Source organism: Adiantum capillus-veneris, chromosome 9, assembly GCF_014529385.1.
Source record: "Adiantum capillus-veneris isolate H3 chromosome 9, ASM1452938v2, whole genome shotgun sequence".
NCBI lineage: Eukaryota > Viridiplantae > Streptophyta > Polypodiopsida > Polypodiales > Pteridaceae > Adiantum > Adiantum capillus-veneris.
Window position 1 is genome coordinate 635,798 of NC_140939.1, and position 18,897 is coordinate 654,694.

The 18,897-nt window shown below is 49.3% G+C and overlaps 1 protein-coding gene across 3 annotated transcripts in view; it reads left to right on the forward strand.

Moving 5' to 3' along the window:
• Positions 1-17,614, forward strand: part of LOC147450014 (C2 domain-containing protein At1g53590-like) — a 189,893-nt gene extending 172,279 nt beyond the window's left edge. For all 3 annotated transcript variants that reach the window (XM_086519382.1, XM_086519384.1, XM_086519383.1), the window contains 4 exons: positions 15,704-15,796; positions 15,927-16,110; positions 16,178-16,292; positions 16,369-17,614. In XM_086519382.1, the coding sequence (XP_086375508.1) occupies positions 15,704-15,796; positions 15,927-16,110; positions 16,178-16,292; positions 16,369-17,253 (1,277 nt within the window). In that variant the 3' untranslated portion in view covers positions 17,254-17,614. The remainder of the gene's footprint in view (positions 1-15,703; positions 15,797-15,926; positions 16,111-16,177; positions 16,293-16,368) is intronic.
• The last annotated feature ends 1,283 nt before the right edge of the window (positions 17,615-18,897 follow it).

Below are 18,897 nucleotides of genomic sequence, written 5' to 3' on the forward strand. Positions count from 1 at the left end.
TAAGTGGATGGAAGAAGGTGAACTTGCAGAGTCACCAACTGTGTTATCACTTTACCTGGAAGCCTTCCATTTGCAACCTACCTTGACCCCTTGAGTTTCAAAGCTAAATGGATTGTCAGTGTGACAATGGCTTCTGAAACAAATGATGTACATGGTATTTAAAGTGAGCTCAAATGAAATACCTGTTACATGAATGTTAGAGCTGTACAGATTGTCAGTTTGGCAATTGCTCTTATGGAATGTCCAAAAGTTTGGTTAGTGCTATACAAGTGAGTATTTCTTGTCAGTTTGTCAAGGATACAGTGATTGCTTCTATTGAAGAGTACATGTGTAACTGCATTCTTAAACTGTCGGTTTGGGTATGCTCGAAAGTGTTACGGGATCCAACGTGTACTATAAGACAGTGGCAAAATGTGCAGCTACCATTTTGTCATTGGAAAGTTAGTGACTCAAAGCAATGGCAGAGTGCGAAGCTACCACTATGTCATTGGGACAGGGTTCACACGCAGGCAATACATGAGTCGACGAGGTGTTGAATACACCAGGGTTGACAATGAGCATGTATGTGTCGTATATGTGTCGACAGGTGTTGACAGTAAGCATGTACGACATAGATGCAAACGAGGACGTTTGAGATTTCAGGAGGGGGGTATGTCACCAGCGTGTGACTACTATCTATCCTTTTTGTTGATTTCTTTCTTATTATCTATTTACTTTCACTTTTTGGAAACACCCCTCGGGAAATCTAACTGCCCTGCATTGCATAGCTAGTGTGGAACTGTCCAGAGGGAGTCCAGGCCTGAGGGCAAGAGAGCACTAAGGTTGGACAAGGACTATGGTTAGCCAAGTGGGGTCATTGACTAGCCAAAGTGGAATCCTTTGCTACAGAGGCTACATTTCAGTTTTGGATGTGGCCACAGTGTACAAAGAGGGTCGGATGACCTAGAAAGATATAATGGCAGCATCTCCTAAAATTTAGGGAACTGCTATTTTGGGACCTGAAAATGTCTTCGCGTCATTACGTGCAGTTTGACATGGGGATCATTTTGTTACTCTGTGGCCAAGTCAACAGAGGCTGCAGGTGAGATATTTTTAGACCCGAGGGTCTAAAGCGGGAAAATGCACAAATGAGTGACACTTGGCACTCTGAGGCCAGTTTACTACTTATAGAGAAGGCAAAAACGTGATTTATAGTTGGGAGGCTCATTTTGCAAGTCTCTGTCACAGGTTAAGAGCTATGGAGTGCTTGCTTTCCCTCTTATGCACAGTGCGGTGCCAGGAGTGATGCCCTGCACGCTACGCACTGCCCTCTCTCTCCCCTTTGGCAGTATGTTATGCCCCTCTAGTGGGCTCTTCATTTGACCAATGTACAGTTGTGTGGGTTCATGCGCGATTGCCGAGGCAAGAGCCTCTTGCACAGGTACTGGATTAGCTAGCGGCTAATCCTCCCGCAGGTACAGGTGAATTCGGAGAGGTTTCACGCCAGAAATCTCGTCCGATTCAAAGGGCAAGTAGCCCTACAGGTGCGGGAGCTCGAGGACTTGCTACGGATGCGACCGGCACGCGGAACGGAGCCCGAAACAGTGAATTACAGCCTGCTGTGTATTTTTGCAGGTTTAGGGTTTTGGCCCTAAACGGACCCTAATACCCCCAGGAGGTTCGGGGACGCAAGGGGACCGCTGTACAGGCGATCTGGAGCATTTTCAGGGCTGAAAACAGAGAATTCAGCGTGCTGCAGATTCTCGCCAGGTTTTGCAAAGTGCCCGTATGCGTCGGGAAAGTCAGTCAATGCGTGGGAATACTGACCGTGAAGGGTTCTAGTACAGTTATGCTGCCGAAATCGAGCTGGAACAGTGGAAATTCAGCCGAGTTTGTGCGGGGCAGCTTGTAGGAACCACAGCGTTTATTCCCTCTTTTGAACAATAAAGAAATACCGAAAGGGGCGCCTAAGTTAGGGGCCAATCTGGTGTCTGTCTACTCATACAGGTGCAATCTAGCAGCCTGTATCCCTCTCCCCTTTGTTGTGTCTTGAAAGTACAGGTAAAATAGACGACTAATAATGGGTGAAAGCTAAATCAAGGTTTAAAGTAAAGTCTACCGCCCTTTTTGGATTGAACAGGCCGGTTTCAGAGGCCGCGACCTGCACCACAGCCTCAGCCCCAGCCTGCCAGGGCTGGCCCGCAGCCACAGCCAGCGGCAAAGCGTACAAATGCAGAGCCACCCTCTGAGCCTGGGGCTCCAGCGGAGGAGGGGTGCCAACAGGCCCGTGGCCGTCGACGCCAGGGGCCACAGCGTTAGCCTGGCACTCAGAGTGGCCCTCAGGTGCCTACTCAGCAGCAGTGGGTTCCCACGGGGAACCGTTTTGGTCCTCTCGAGCAGGAGGAGATCCCTACGCCAGCCTCCACCTCCGCTTCTCCCTCGATAGCTGTTCCCCCCCCCCCCCCCCCCCCCCCCCCCCAAAGTTCCCTCCCTTTGCCTCATCCTCCCTGTCTTTTGCTCCCGTCGCCTCTCCACCGTGCCCCTCTACCTTTGTCGCCCCATCCCGCCCCTCTTCTCCTCCACTCTCCCCAGCTCCCTCTCCTCCTCCTGCTCCAGTTCCTCAGTCGGCTCAGGCGACTGGTCCCTCTTCAACGGCTAGGAGATCTCTTGGCCTCGCCTTTGCCACAAGTCGCCTAGCGCGCGAGGGTCAGCCCTTCTTGCGGCCCCCTCTGCAGATTCAGACATCCTCCCTTGCAGCCATCCCTCGTGGGCTGACGAGCATTGACATCAGACGCCACTGGGACTTCTTCGACTACGGGTTCACTCGTTTTCGCGGCGACTCCGCAGCAGACCATGAGGCAGCCTGTTTCAAGGTCCATGTTTTGTTCCTCGCCGCTAGGGGGACAGAGGCCCTGGACTCAGTAGTTGGTTTCTCCTTTCCCCTCTGTGGTAGGACCGAGACAGAGTGGTCCCTCGACTCAGTGGTGGGATGGTTGCATACACAGGCCTTAGAGTTCTCTCACCACATGGGAGAACTTGGAGTTACAGATATGTTGCAGACTTTGTGGCCACTGGCCAAGTTTGCGGTGACACCCCCAGACTCAGCAGGATGTAGGCACATTGTGGTGTACTTCTTTGCTGATACGCAGTGTTTGCCTTGCTATGTATACATTCATGAGGACTCCTGGACAGAGGAGGTTGCGTTACGTACGGCTCGCTCTGCTTGGGCTTGGGCTAGGCACTCACTGCAATCACGCCTATCTAGAAGACGCTCGGATGCGGATTACTCCCCATCCAAGCTTGCCTCGAAGATAGCCCGTCTTGCTGCTGCGGCAGCATTTGTTCTCTCTCGCTCCCCTTGAGGATCGTCTCATGGAACGTGCAGGGACTAGGTGGGCCCCAGTTTCAGCGACAGCGAGGCCGATTGCGTCAGGAGCTTCAGCGTTGCCTTGTGGGAGGAGAGATTGATCTCCTTATGCTCCAGGAGCGCCATCTGTGTGAGAGCCGCATTCGGCGTTGTGGTCAGATTTTGCGTGGACGGTATGATACCTTTTGGTCAGCTGCTTTTGGACCTGGAGGCATCCAGGGAGGGGTATGTATGACTATTGTGCACTCATTGCAACAGGCCATTGTAGGCAGAGGGATTATTGTGCCAGGTAGGGCTCAGTGGATTACTATGCAGGTTGAGGGTGGCCTTGTGGGCTTCCTGAACATCTATGCGTCCAATGTGGCGAGTGCTCGTGCAGAGTTTTAGTCACAGATTGTTGAGTCTTTGCCGCAGGCCGATCATTGGTGTATAGGAGGAGACTTCAACATGTTGGAGGACCCTTCTGACAGGATTGGTGGCAGCCATGCTACTGTGCATGGAGTCAAGTTGGCAGCTTGGGAGAGGTTTTGTATGACTTTGAGGGTCTCAGATACACGGCAACACTCAGGTTTTGTGAGGCCCCAGACAGTCTTGCCTTCTCTAGATCGGACCGCAGAGTGGGAGTGAATCTATCGCGGACGGATCGCTTGTACACTAGTGACCACTTCAGTGACTTGGGGGGTTCAGTGGGCATCCTGGCAGGGACTTCCTTCTCGGACCATGCACCAGTGATCCTCACAGTGGCAGACAGGCAGAGGAGTGGGAGCACGATACTCCGCATCCTAGAGAGGGTCTTGTTGGACTCAGCACTCAGAGAGAGGGTAGAGGCTCTCTGGACAGAGGGTATGGACAGACAGGATTCACCTGCCGACAGAGTGGCCTCAGGCCTAGCTCAGCTTAGCCACTTTTTTCTTCAGGAGTCTCTGGCTCGCCGGGCTGCAGCGAGAGAGGCGGAGCAGCGTCTTAGACGGGGCATTGCTTCACTGCAAAGGATGCAGGAGCAGCATCTAGACAGTCCATGGTTGGAGGAGCAGTTACAGGAGGCTCGATAGGAGCTTGCTAGCATAGAGGAGAGGCTTCATGAGTTTGCCTTCCACCGACACTGGACAGGCATCTCAGTGGACTCAGGTGGGTGACAGAGTGACTGGTGCTTTTTTTGAGACAGTGGGGCCTCGACATTCGCATGCCAAGGTCAGTCAGTTGAGCAGGCCCGATGGGTTAGTTGCTTGTGAGCCCGAGGATATGCGTGCAGTCACTACTGACTTTTACCGTGAGTTACTGTCGGCTGAGCCTCAGTCAGAGCGGCAGGATGCATGCAGGGAGCAAGTTTGGGCACAGATGCAATGTCTTGTGACAGAGGAGATGCGCCAAAGGCTAGAGATGCCACTTCAGCTTGAGGAGTTGCACACAGCTCTGAGGGCCCTCCCTCGTGGTAGCTATCCAGGTGAGGATGGGTTGACTCCCAGCTTTTTCTTGGAGTACTGGGACCCGCTTGGCCCAGATCTTTGTAGTGCTTTTCAGTACATTTTGCACACAGGAGTGATGCCTGACAGCATGAGTGAGGGCCTGATCTACCTCATTCCCAAGGAGGGTGGCTCCTTGGATGAGATTCGACAGTGGCGCCCCATCACCATCCTCAACTCAGCCTACAAAATTCTTGCCAAGGCTCTGAGTTTGAGGATTCAGTCACTTTTAGAGAGCCTTATACATGGGACTCAGACAGGTTTTGTCAAGGAACGCGGTATCCTTGACAACATCTTTACTTTTTGGGAGGCTTCTGCCCTAGCACGGCTCCGTGGTGAGGACCTTGTGATTCTTCTTCTCGATTTTGAGAAGGCCTACGACCGAGTTGATTGGGACTTTCTAGAGGGCACTCTTTGCAGGATGGGCTTCTCAGATGCTTGGATCAGAGGGGTGTCAGCTTTGTACAGACAGGCTCACAGTCAGGTGCTTTTGGCAGGGGGGAGAGGTGAGCGCTTCATGCTCACACGCTCGGTCAGACAGGGCTGTCCTCTTGCCCCCTTTCTCTTTCTGTTCTATGCAGAGGCGATGAGCAGATTTTTGGTGTCACAGTAGGTTGGTCTTCGGGGCTTAGTATTCCCTATTCGGGGAGAGGAGCTACTGGACGTTGAGTTTGCCGATGACTCAGCTTTGTACTTAGTTGGCCAGGAGGCCAATCTTCACAGATGTGAGCAGGCTCTGGAGACCTTCTGTTGTGCATCGGGCGCACTGATCAATTGGAGAAAGACATTGGCTTTCTCGGTTGGTAGTGCTCCTATGCCAGATTGGATGCCAGGAGAGGGTTTCAGGTGGATTCCCACAGGGACTGCAGTTCGTTACTTGGGTTGTCAGGTTGGTTTGGACTTGTCTCCCGAGCAGCAGATTGCTCCTCTTCTCCTGTGCATCAGGAGAAAGCTGTTACATTGGAGCTCAGCACGTCTGTCGCTGGCTGGTAGAGTAGTAGTTGCCAACCAGGTGCCATTGGCGACTATGTGGTACATCACGTCCTGCTAGATCTTCTCGGGTTCTTGTATCAGCCAGGTAGAGAGGCTGATCAGGAACTTCCTTTGGTCAGGACGTGACACTCAGATGACCCGAGCCAAGGTGGCTTGGTCGGTCATCACGCTTCCTTGTTCTCAGGGAGGGCTTGGGATCATTGATCCAGCACAGCAGAGCAGAGCCCTTCTAGGGAAGTTCATAGTCAGAGGACTTCTTCCAGGTGAGGAGACCTGGAAGGAGTTCTTGTTGCAGAGGCTTCCTGCCAGGGTGCCTCAGCCAGGAGGCCCTTGGCAACCTTCGACCAGATGGATCTTTACAGAGATGCGCCGAGTTGGTTTGAGCAGGAGATTGGAGGACCGTTTCGCTGTGAGTTTGCTTCGTTCTTGGGAGCTCCTACGGCGTGGCCTGGAGCAGCGACAACCGATGTGCACGGAGGAGCGCCTACGACAGCCCCTCATCTGGAACCCCATGGTTAGCACTCAGAGAGGCCACTTGGTTGGTAGTTGACCCCATGTTTCCTAGGGTCCCATGGCAGCAGGTCCAGCGCGCTCTCTAGGTGACTGGCTAGAGTTCACAAGTTTGTCAGAGGAGGTAGAGAGTTTCCAGCTGCAGGGCATGAGAGGGGTGCAGAGCATGTGTCAGGACATCTTAGAGTCAGTTCCAGCTGAGTGGCTCACGCCTCTCGAGCCAGTAGCACCCCGGTGGATGGGAGCCTTCACATGATTGGAGGTTCTCGTTTCCGTCAGGGCCTGCTCAGAGACTGTCCGAGCCCTGTGCTTCGAGCTTCAGGGTGGGGGACGATTACAGCGAGTTGCAGTAGAGGCCCCGCAGGTAGCAGAGTGCTGTGATCCTAGTTGTGGGCATCTGTGGGAGGACTTGCGTCATAGACCCTGACCCAGCAGCTCCTGAGATTGGACACTGGAGGCTTTGGGCTTGGGAGTGTTGTCCACTGGCACGAGTACAATGGGATCCTGGTGAGTGGCTATGGAGGGACCCCTTCTCTTCTGCAGACCACCCAGGAGTCCCCTTCTTTCAGTACACTGTTCGGCTTGGACGGCATATACTAGCAGCACAGAGAGAGGCCCTCCCCGCTGCAGCACGTCATTGGCAGGAGGAGGGTCTCATAGTCGAGTTCTTGGTAGACTTTTGGGAGAGGTTGTGGGACTCCAGACAGCCGAGGCGAGTCACCTTGTTTCAGTGGCTGGTCGCACATAGAGCCACAGCAGTAGGGAGCTGGCTAGTGCATAGTGGTCTCTCCGCCACATGTGCAGCTTGTGACCATTTGGTGGAGAGTCAGCGTCACTGTCTTTGGGACTGTCCCTCGGCCCAGCAGGTGTGGCTACGAGTTCTTCGGCTGATGCCTGCTCTTTCCACGGCTCGACAGTACACTTGGGGGGCAGCGGCTTGGTCCACCCTCACGGGCCCGGCACTTCAGTTTGAGCTATCTTCCACCAGCAGGATGATAGTGATGCAGGGGGGGCGTCCTACACTTCAGCCTGCTACATAGCTTACTCCACAGGAGTGGTGCAGTGACAGAGAGGAGTGTTGGGAGCTCATCAGTGGCCTGACACTTTGGTTCATTTGGCGGGCCCGCTGTTTCCGCATCTTTGAGGCTCGCCTTGTGCCACCAGCAGAGACTGTTCGTGACTTCTGGCTAGAGCTGATCCATACTCTCAGAGGACAGCTTGAGGGACTACAGGGCAGCTCCGACCGCATGCGGGAGCGCCGCGAGGCTTTCCTTAGACTGTGGCGCCTTGGGCCTTTCTACACCATAGTCCAAGGGGTGCTCAGATGGCACTACTGTCCACCTGTGTGGCTCTTCCCTCCTCCCATCTCTTGATTTAGCCTCATTGTATATATGCTGTTTTTTCATTGGGAGAGTCTCCCCTTCATGCTTGTTGTAGCCCTCTCTTGTAGAGGTGGTTGTAGCCCTATGGGCAGTTCTCATTAACTAATAGAAGGATCTTTTTCTCGGAAAAAAAAAAACTATTCTTGAGTCGGGACTCGGGTGAGGCATGGCGACTCTTTCATGAGCACTCCTCCCCTCCTGCCATTACTTCTACAGAGGTTTGGGGCCAGTATGCGTCATCTCTGTACACAATTCTTGGACAGCCGCCTCTTCCCAACCCCCTCGAGCCATGCCCACACACATGTGCTTTTTTTATCTCTGAGATGGTGAAGAAGACCATTGATAGGATGAGGACTGGGAGAGCATATGATCATGATGGCTTAGTGGCCGTTATACATGCCAGGGATCTTCTCGCAGAGCTTCTAGCAATGATGTTCAACCGTGCCATGTATGAGTGTTTTCTTGATACTTGGAGTTTATCTACTATTGTATCTATCTTCAAGTCAAGAGACACTATGGAGCTTGGAAATTGTCGCACTATCATGATTGGACACACCTTGGCAGGGTTGTATGCATCCATTCTTGAGCAGCAACTAAGTAGATAGGCAGAGAGGGAGGGTATACGCGCAGCCGAGCAAACAGGGTTCAGGAGAGGTTGTTCTACTCTTAACCACATTCTGACACTTAGAGCCATTATTGAGGAGGGCAGATCACACGGGAGATGGATCTATTGTAGCTTTGTGGACTTCCGCAAAGCATTTGACACAGTGCCCAGAGCTAGATTGATGCGCAAACTACAGGAGATAGGAGTACCCACAAAGTTGATTTGGGGGATTATGGCATTATACAGGTCAATAGTGGGTCATGTACGCACTGTAGAGGGGTTATCTACATTAGTTCACTCCACTATCGGGGTGAAGCAGGGCTGGCCGCTCTCTCGTACTCTATTTGGTATGTATGTCGATGAGGTTTCTGACTATGTTGAGAGAGAGGGTGATAGAGGTGCTTAGTTGGCAGGGATATGGATTCCACTATTGTTATATGCTGATGATCTTGTGTTGATCTCCTACTCTCCGGAGGGAATGCAACTTCACTTGGATGCTTTGCATAGGTTTGCTCACGACAGTGGTCTGTCTGTCAACCTTGGTAAAACCAAGGTTATTGTGTTTAACATCACCCCACAATGGACCAGGAGATCAGCACCCACATTCACAAACGGCCATGAGATAGTGGACTATACAGATGCTTACACCTATCATGGGGTGGTCTTTAGTGGACCAGCATTTTCATTGAGGAGAGCAGCAGACACTAGAGTGACTAGAGCACATGCAACATTCGCTGGATTGGAGAGGATGTGTTCACAAATTCAGTTTCAAGAGCCTTGGACGAAGCTCTGGCTTTTTGACACTTCGGTGGTGGCTTCCGCATTGCTCTACGGAGTTCAGATATGGGGGCCTTCATTGGACCATCACGGGAGGTCGGGTCGCACTGATGGATGGGGAGACATGGAGAAGCCTCTAGTCTTTATGATCTCGCGGCTTATTAGAGCCAAGGCTTCAGTACCACATGACATTATTCGAGCAGAGCTAGCTGCCTCCCCGCTAGTGGTTGAGACGCTTACAAGATCAGTCTCCTTTTACACCGCTTGTGGGACCTCCCCAGAGATAGATGTGTCCGCCTAGCACTTGAGTCCTCTCGACAGTTAGCTTTGCAGGGAGACACAACATGCTGGTATGGGGGGATGACATCATGGTTTTAGGTACGTGGGTTCAACATGGACAGATTGCCCCCCTTCCAGTACTCATTGGATGCACCCTCTCTGACTCTTACACGATCCGAGATCAACAGGCTCATCCGCCAAGACCTGATTCAACTAGATACTAGGACTCAGGAGGACTTGGATACAGCCGGCTCTAGAGTTGGGCACGAAGATGGCTTTCTGTAAAGTGCAGTGGAAGTGAATGTTGAACTTGCTCAAGATGAGTGCTCCGAACTGTGCTCAAGGGTTCCTTTTACTTACGGAATTTCCGTTCCTTTAATGAGAGAGTGCAAATGATCACAACAAAGTGGTAAACACTGTGAATGAAGGTACTGAGACCGAGATAGAGAGAGAAGAATACGACACCAGAATGTTGTCAAACCCTCCTCCAAAGGCCCACTCTCTATGGCGAGAGCGGTCTACTATTGATTGCACAAATCTCTACAATGTTATGGACTTGCCGACGATGTCGACGACGATGAGGATGACGACGAGAGGCTGAAAACTGAAACGCTAAGGGCTGAAATCTGCAAATCTTGTATCTGCTGAATTCTGACTCTATGTCGACGACGACGATGCGCTGAAAACGCAGACGCTGAAATCTGCGAATAGCGGCTGAATCTGCAAACTTTGGCTGATCTAACCGTGCGGCGAGGATCTGCTGCGGGAAGGTGAGATGGTGCGGAGTCATAATGCTGAAAATGCAAAATGCTGATGCAAAGGGTACTTATGTCGCCGGGAATCTGCAAAACGCTAGGTGGTCTGCTGTCCCAAAAACGCTAGGGCTGGTCTGATGTTTGATGCAAAAACACTATGTATTCTGCTGTGTCTTGCTATCGCCAGGCTGATCTGCAAATGCAAAACGCTAGGCTGATCTACAATGCTGAAAAACGCTGGTCCTTGTTGGCTGTTGAAAACGCTAGGCTGCTTGCCCAGGGGGTCTTGCTGAGAAGGTGCTATGTTCAACGCCCGATCAGACTTTTCACCATGGAGGAGATTGATGAGATCTACTAGCGATCGATGATGGATCTCCTATGATTTAGCTCTTTTGAGGATTGTACATCCTACTCATCTTGTATCAGCCTTTGTATCAACTCTCACCCATTATATTCCCACACGCACATCCACCTTGTGTTGTATTAGCCCTCAGTCACTACTCTCACCCCCCCTACTCATATCCTACACAGTTCGAGCTACCTGTTTAGTTCACATCTAGCAGTTAAGATTTTGGTTTTCACTTCATTTTATTTTTGTACCCAGACATTGTATTAGATCCACCAAGATTGTATCAGTTTGGTCTCATGGGTCATTTTGGCTTTTTGAAGACAATTAATGCAACATTTCATTCTCCCTCTCTCTCTCTCATGGATAGCGCGACAGCATGGCGCACCCTGCGCGAGCCACGTCCGACTACAACTATTGAGGATCCACAGATATGGCATGATTATGCAGAGCGACTTTACGAGGTGCCAGGACAGCCTCCTATCCCACAGCCACACGAGCCACGCCCCACGTGCTCCTCCTTCTTTACAGCACAGATGGTAGAGAGGGCCATACGCCGCATGCAGCACAGACGATCAGCTGACCATACTGGATTACAGAGTGAGCACATCATTTATGCGGCCTCCACTATAGCCCCGTTGATTGCACATGTCTTCAACCGGGCTATAGGGGAGGGCTTCCCAGAGGAGTGGACACAGCACACCATAGTGCCTATCCACAAATCTGGCGACACCCTGGATCCAGGGAACTACAGGACTATCATGATTGGCCACACGATGGCCAAGCTATATGGAGCAGTACTTGAGGCACAGCTCAGCTGCTACGCAGAGATCGAGGGTTTACGAGCTCCAGGCCAGGCAGGTTTCAGACGAGCTTTCTCCACCACTGATCACATCTTCGTTCTGCGTTGCCTCATTGATGGGGCAAAGGCGCGGAAGAAGAGGCTTTACTGCTGCTTTGTGGATTTCCGCAAGGCCTTTGACACAGTCCCACGCGAGAGACTCTTCCAGCGCCTTCACAGCATTGGGGTACCAACAGAGATGATTTGGGCCATATATGCTCTCTACGAGAAGGTGACGGGTCGAGTTCGTTGCCCAGGCGGTTTTTCAGAGACCATTGCTAGCACCATTGGTGTTAAGCAAGGATGCCCACTCTCCCCGACACTCTTTGGGCTCTACATCGACGAGATCTCCGACTACATACTGCGAGCAGGGGGAGAGGGGAGCGACTTGGCAGGTACTCCGGTCCACATCATGTTATATGCTGATGATATTGTGTTGATTTCAGAGTCACCCGAGGGCTTGCAACGCCATCTTGAGGCCTTGGACGAATTCAGCACACACAGGGGGTTGACTGTGAACCTTGGCAAAACCAAGGTTATGATCTTTCACACATCCAGTGCAGTGAGGAGCGCTGCCACCTTCACAGCAGCAGGAGGAAAGGTTGATGTAGTCACCTCCTATGTCTACCTTGGCATCACATTCACCAGCCTACCAGGACCCTTCACTATGAGGCAGGCTGCTGCTGATAGGCTCACCCGAGGATATGCAGCTCTGGCCATGCTAGAGCGGAGATGCCACCAAGCACACTTTCAGGAACCCCGCACGAAGGGGTGGCTTTTCGACACCTTAGTCACCCCGGCCTTGATGTACTCGGCGGCAGTATGGGCACCAGGATTGACAGCTGACCAGTGGACACAGCTTGAGAGGCCACAGGTATGTATGATCTCACGCTTGCTCCGCAGCAAGAAGACAGTGCCACATGACATTATTAGAGCCGAGCTCGCCACACCACCCATGGTGGTAGAGGCACTATTCCAGACAGTCTGCTTCATCCAGAGGATGAGAGAGCTACCTCCTGACAGACTTACTCGTAGAGCATTTGAGGCAGCTATACAGCTATCAGAGAGTGGGCATGAGAGAGCATGGTACTCACAGGTCAGAGCATGGTTTGAGGGACACGGTCTTGACATGGAGAGCCTACCACCATTCCAGTACGACCCCCACTCACCATATGTTCACCTCTCTCGCAGTGAGAGGAACTTGGTACTGAGACAGGATCTGTGGCAGCTATACACTAGGAGAGTCTGGGAGTCACATGGCTTGGGGACGAGGATGTCAGATTACAGAGACCAGTTTCTCACCATATTGTCCGGGGGGTTCATACAGAGACCACGCTACATGGACACATATATGCCACATAGCTCACGGGTGGCGATTGGTCAGCTGAGAGTGGCTTCACACAGGTTAGAGATTGAGATCGGGAGACATACTGGTGTTCCCAGGGAGGAGCGCGTCTGCAGAGCCTGCACAGAGGAGGTGGAGAGTGAGGAGCACTTTGTATGTAGATGCAGAGCATACACTGAGATCAGAGGCAGGTATGAGGCCCTATTCAGAGGACAGCCCACTCTCCGAGAGATCATGGACTCTCGAGATCAGAGACAGCTCGGATGGTTCTTACTAGAGATACAGAGCCATCGGGACACACTACTACAGCCACACACAGCTACACAGACAGAGGGGAGACAGTCGCAGCTCACAGACTTCTTTCAGAGGATTACCGCCCCTCCCCCACCAGACACTCAGAGGGGAGTGACACTCCCACAGGCGGAGGTGAGCCGAGCTAGACGACGACCACGAGTCACAGGCTACAGGGGCGCGAGCTCCCACCACCGACAGATCGAGGAGATCCGAGCCCGGGAGCGCCGTGCCACTGAGGAGCGAGTGGCCCGGATGAGGGCCGACCCGACAGCTTTCATCCGGGCAGCCTTGGCACCAGACCCGCCCATGTACCACATCTTACATCCCCCCATTAGTACAAGATGGAGCTAGATAGCTTGATGCATTCTCATGATTGTACTACCTTGAGCATATAGACATGCATATACCCCTAGAGATAGAGCTCCATCCCTCCTCAGATACCCCACTACCTACACTCAGTTCAGTTTTGTATCAGTTTTTGTTTCATTTGTCTTTCCGATAGACGGATGACATACACACCATGTATATTTGATTTGTCTCATAGGCCGATTTCGGCCTGACATAGACGTTAAAAATCTTTCTTTCTTTCTTTCTTTCTTTCTCTCTCTCTCTCCCCCTGCCCCCCCTTTCTTTAAAGGACTCAAGTACTAGTGGGGAATCTCAATGTAAAAAATTCACAATTGGGGGAATCCCATAATAAGTGAGGATACAAAAGAGTAGATCCTTCTCTTTGGTAGGGAATATCAAAGAGTATACACCTCCATGTAGGTGAGGGGAGTCAGAAACCAGGATCTGTCAAACATACTTGACGATGTGAAGTGGGTGCTCTACGAAATCCATTGAAAGTGTCTACAACTTTTGGGGAGAAAGATTGAAGGTATTTAAAGTGGCTATGGTAGTGATTTGTAAAGGTGAAACATCATCGTCATGTGCAATTGTAAGACAATGCGAAGACACCAAATACGTGAGCGAGACTATCTCTCACGAGCATCACACACCACACTTTTTTTTTATATATAAATCTGGTTTGATTAATTTACTTGTGGGAAACCTCAAAGCAAGAAAACCCACCAAAAAGATAAGATACAAAGGGAAGAACACAAAAGTGTTCTGTGATGTGAAAGTGCTGAAAGCAAACATAGAAGAGTTGCAAGATTTCTAGGGATATGTCCCCAATTTCAAAGGCAAAATGTAACGATTACTTCAGCGAAATCTTGAAAGATGGAAAGCCACAAGTACCATAGCGACCAAAATCTGACCCGTGCGAAGAAGATGGAAAATCGTTGGAGGGAAGTCGGTAGAATGCCAAAAAGCCAAAATCGTTTGTGGAAAAGTGCTGAGGGAAATCGAAGGTGCATACCATTAGAAACGCAGTGAAGGAAAGCCCTCGTGCAGCGACACTCCCAAAGCAGATGTCTGATAGTCTCATCAGCAGCAGAGCAACTGACGCAACGGGAGGGGCCAATGCGACGCACCGCAAGGAGTGTTCCAACTGGAAGAACTCCCAGCAAACAACGCCAAAGAAACAAATGCTCTTTAAGAGGCAAGCGAGACTTCCAGGTTGCGGCAAGAGCCTGTCTCCACCATTGATCAGATTTGTGCAAATCCCAGAGCGCATTGCAGTGATTAGCCAGCCAAGAGTCCTGCATGAAAGAAGCATAGATATAGCGAGCAGAAATCGCCTTGAAATGAGTGTCCCATAAATTCCAGTCTTGCATACGGCATCCAGCCAACAGTGGAATGGGGAGAAAAATATCCAGTATATGCCGAAGCAGGCTCCAAATCTAATGGTAATGCGGGCCCAACCCAAAGCGTGTTGTCGCTCGAGAAAAAGCAAGCAAATTCCCAGATGAATCCACCATGCATATGCCACGACTAGAAAAGAAGTAGGCTTGACGAGGCGACCTATCAACCAAGGTAAAAGAGAATACCCTACTCCAATGAATGCTTTCCAAACGCAACGAATTCCCGTCTGCTTGCTGCCTGCCATGCCAAAAGAGATGATCCGTAATAATGACTTTCCAAGCAGAGAGCAAGTCAAAGGTGATCGAGCAACCAAAAATATTATCGACCATCTTGCCAAACACAATCTCCCAAAGGGAAGTTTGCCAATGACCAAAAGCAGGAGTCGTAACATGCCGACATAGATCAGCAACCATAATTGTCCATGGGTGAGACTGCAGTGCAAGAGTAGGCAATAACATAGCCTTCCTTGACAATGCATGGCGACGAAGGTCCAAAATATTCAGTCCCCCCAAGACGCTTTGGAGTGCAAAGTTTCTCCATTGCTAACAAACGGAGGCCTTTTTTATGAGAACTTGTGCGCCACAAGTGAGATATAATGCTAGACATAAGCAATGAGAGGCAGGAGCGAGGCCAGTGTAACAACGGCAAGTAAAACTGAACATACGTCATCATGATACTTTGCACAATACGAAGTCGAATAGTGCAATTTAACATTCAATCGTTGCATGACCCAGCATCACACACACACACACACACACACACACACACACACGTGCGTGCGTGCGCGTGAGTCGTGACACGCAAATCTTGCACGAGTGCGTCTCTCGCGCAGCTTTCATCTAGTGATGTAATCTCTCTTATTAAATCTTATAGGTCAAGTTAGCTCAGCATTTTGTAGACCTTGCAATAGTATGCTTTATTCATCTCCTTCTCAATAACTCATGTGGTAATATGCCGTAAATTCTCTATCTTTTTTCAAAAAGTTTTCCTAGAGGTGTGGGCTCTCACTTATGGTGTTTCAGACGATTGGTTTAGCATTCAAGAGAGGGACCCAATTGCGATCTTACACCTCAAGATCCTAGAAGCATCAAACTTGAAACCTTCTGATACAAATGGTACGCCTATTCATTCTGGAGGTTCAAACAATTTTAAGAGCTGAGGCTCCCCTTTAGGGAAGGTTTTGCAGTTCTTGAAGCAATTTACAAACTTATTGAAAAAAATTGAATGTTTGTATTGCAAGCTTAGGCTTGGCAAATCCTTTTGTCAGAGGCTCTTTCGCTACTTGTCAATTTAAAACCAAAGTTCAGAAAAAGACCTTGAACCCCAGGTGGCTTGAAGAGTTTGAGGTTCCCATTGCTAGCTGGGAATTGCCAACCTTGTTGGTCCTGCATGTGCGAGATAAGGAACCGGTTCATGATGATGACCTTGGGTAAGGAGCTGGTGTTTTTTTTTTTTTCTTTGTAGAAGAAACAAACGATGTAAATTTTGTATTTCAGGTTTTGTGAAATTGATGTCAACCAATTCAGAAATTGTGAGCCTAAGGAGCTCTCCATTCCTCTTCAGAACACCAAGATGGGGCAGTTGCACGTGGTTTTTCATATAACCGAAAATGTAAGTCTTGTGTTGTATTCACGTATGACATGTGACATTTCAGCTTTGGCCATAAGCTGTGTTTGCTTTAACATAGGTTTCTACCAAAAGCTTCCCTTCTACCCAAGAAGCAGAAAGTGACATCAATGTTGCAGACGATAAAACCCTGATGACAGACAGATTTGAGCTTATCAATCTAGGAAAGGGGAAGGATGGGTACTTGTCTGTTGTAAGCCCGGGGCAGCCTTCAAGTACAAAGAGCTGGCAACAAAGGCATGGCGTGTGTAGACGTGTCAGTGCGGCTAATCAGAAAGAAGTTATAGAGTCTATGCACATGGAAACATTAGCCTCTAGTAGCAGTGAAGAGGATGATGATGACCGAAGGTCAAAGATCAAGCCAAGAAAGAGGGTTTTCTGGGGTAGACGGTCTCGGCCGCGCATAGCTCTGGGAAATGCCAATAAGGATGGTTCCCCAAATTACAATGAACGTAGAGCCGTAGGAACTAAAGGTACAACAGTGACAATGAAAGTAGAGGAGCCAAGTGAGATTATTAGTACAAAGGACCTGGGTATTGATGACCGGGATGCAATCACAGTGTCTGAAAGCCAGTCCAAGAGAGGTCGCATGAAAAGAATGGCAAAGGGGTTGATGAAACATGCTGCACATAATGTAAGCTCTGCGTTGAATCCAAAGGAGGATGTTACAAGTGCATTTGCCTTATCAAGTTCTGCCAGTGAGCCAGCAGATTCTCTTGACACAGCCATGGCATTAGAGAGCGCGAGCGCGAGCGCTCACAATTTGGGGTGTTTTAATGAAACACTGGCTGAATCAAGTATGTATGATAAGGAAGTCGCAGGAACTCATGCCTCTCTAGAGGCAATTTGTCCGCCAGATGAAAAGAGTGTGGAGGCCAGAGGTCAAGATGACATACTGATGAAGCCCCCGATGGATGAAGGCCTTCACACAAGAGAGGAGTTCTGACCTCATATAACATTTTCAGCCAAGTAAATTCGTTGCACATTCGCAGCATGCACTACACATCCCTTTTCTATGTGAAACCCTTTCATTTTGAATCATAAAAAGCAGCCCATAAAGAAAACTTATCTGACAATGTGTATCAAAGAGCAGCTGTGGGAAGTGTTTTCCCCCTTCTGGTTAAAATTTGTAACTTCCTAATTATAGCCATGAATGTAATCAGATGCTTTGTGGACAGTGTGATAGAACCAGTAACCCCCTTTTTTGTAACAATCCATGTAGGCTTCCTTGCCTACTGCGTTTGTAATATTTCAATTCCTCTCTAATATAATTCACCTCGCCTTGGTTGTTTTTAAAAAAAAGAGCAGCTCTGAGCACTTCATACTAAAAGTGTCTTGGTGGGGGGGGGGGTGGACAAAGTAAACGGTCTAGGGGCTGCGTTTTGTTTTGTAATATATATGGATGTATGAAATATACATGCAAGAGAGCTTATTCGGGTTTTGGATGGTAAAAGCTTGACTTAGGCAATGGTCACATGATTCATGGTTATCAAGTACTTTTTGAAATAACTATGCTTCATGCATGGTTACACGTGAACCATTTATTTGACTTATATGCAACTATGCAAGGCCTTTTGTAATTATGTTGATTAATGATCAATATGCTTCGTGTGACCACATCCTTATGACTAACAAGTGCAAGTGTTCTAAGTCACTGTTCTACCATGTCATCAACAATCTCCATTGATAAAACCAAGTCAGAACTCAATATCTTTGGAAAAAAGTTTCATCATTTCAGGTACATCAGAGCAACTTTGATTGGAGACAGCTTTGTACATATGGGTTGCCCTTCCGCATAATTGGACTCTGGAAGTCTGGTAGCATGAGACTTATTAGTGCTCAACGTAGCCATTAAAGAACAGACATGCCTTGTAGGAAAATATTGAAATGTCCTCGCTTTGTAAGAGAGTGTCTTTCAAGCCTCCCCTCCCCTGACGGAGATAGTAGACCAGCTCACACCTCTTTAATTGAGAGGAGTTATTGTCTTAGTCAAAGGTTGATATTTTATGAAGGTGGTTGAGGGACATAACCATTTAATAATTCACAAAGTTGCTTTATTGTTTTCCAAAGTTTCTATGTAGTGCTTCCAGCACACACTTTAGAGGACGCACAAAAGCTTATGGTTGTCCTTAAGAACTTTTGTATGCATAGTGGATTGATTGTGAATGAATCCAAAACAAAGGTTATGTTTGTGAAAACCAACCAGGCCATGCAGTATGTACAACAATGAGATCCTTGAAGTTGTTGAGAGATTTAAGGACCTTGGCCTTGAGGTTCCAGCAAATCACAAGTGGCATGAATGTACTATGCGCCGTTTGAAGCGGGAAAGAGCGTATTATGCATTTGAGAATATATGTAATGCGGGAAACATTAAGTGTTTGGTTCTCAAGAAGTATCTTTTTGACACATTGGTGACACCGGTCTTTCTTTATGGAGCTGAAGTGTGGGACGGGAGCATCTCAAATTCATGGAAAGAGTTTTAGAATATCCAAAAGCGTTTTCTTACAAACTTTCTCCAAGTTAAGACACAAACACCATATATTCTCCTACTTCTTGAGACGGGATCTCTTTCAATAGAGCTTATAGGTTT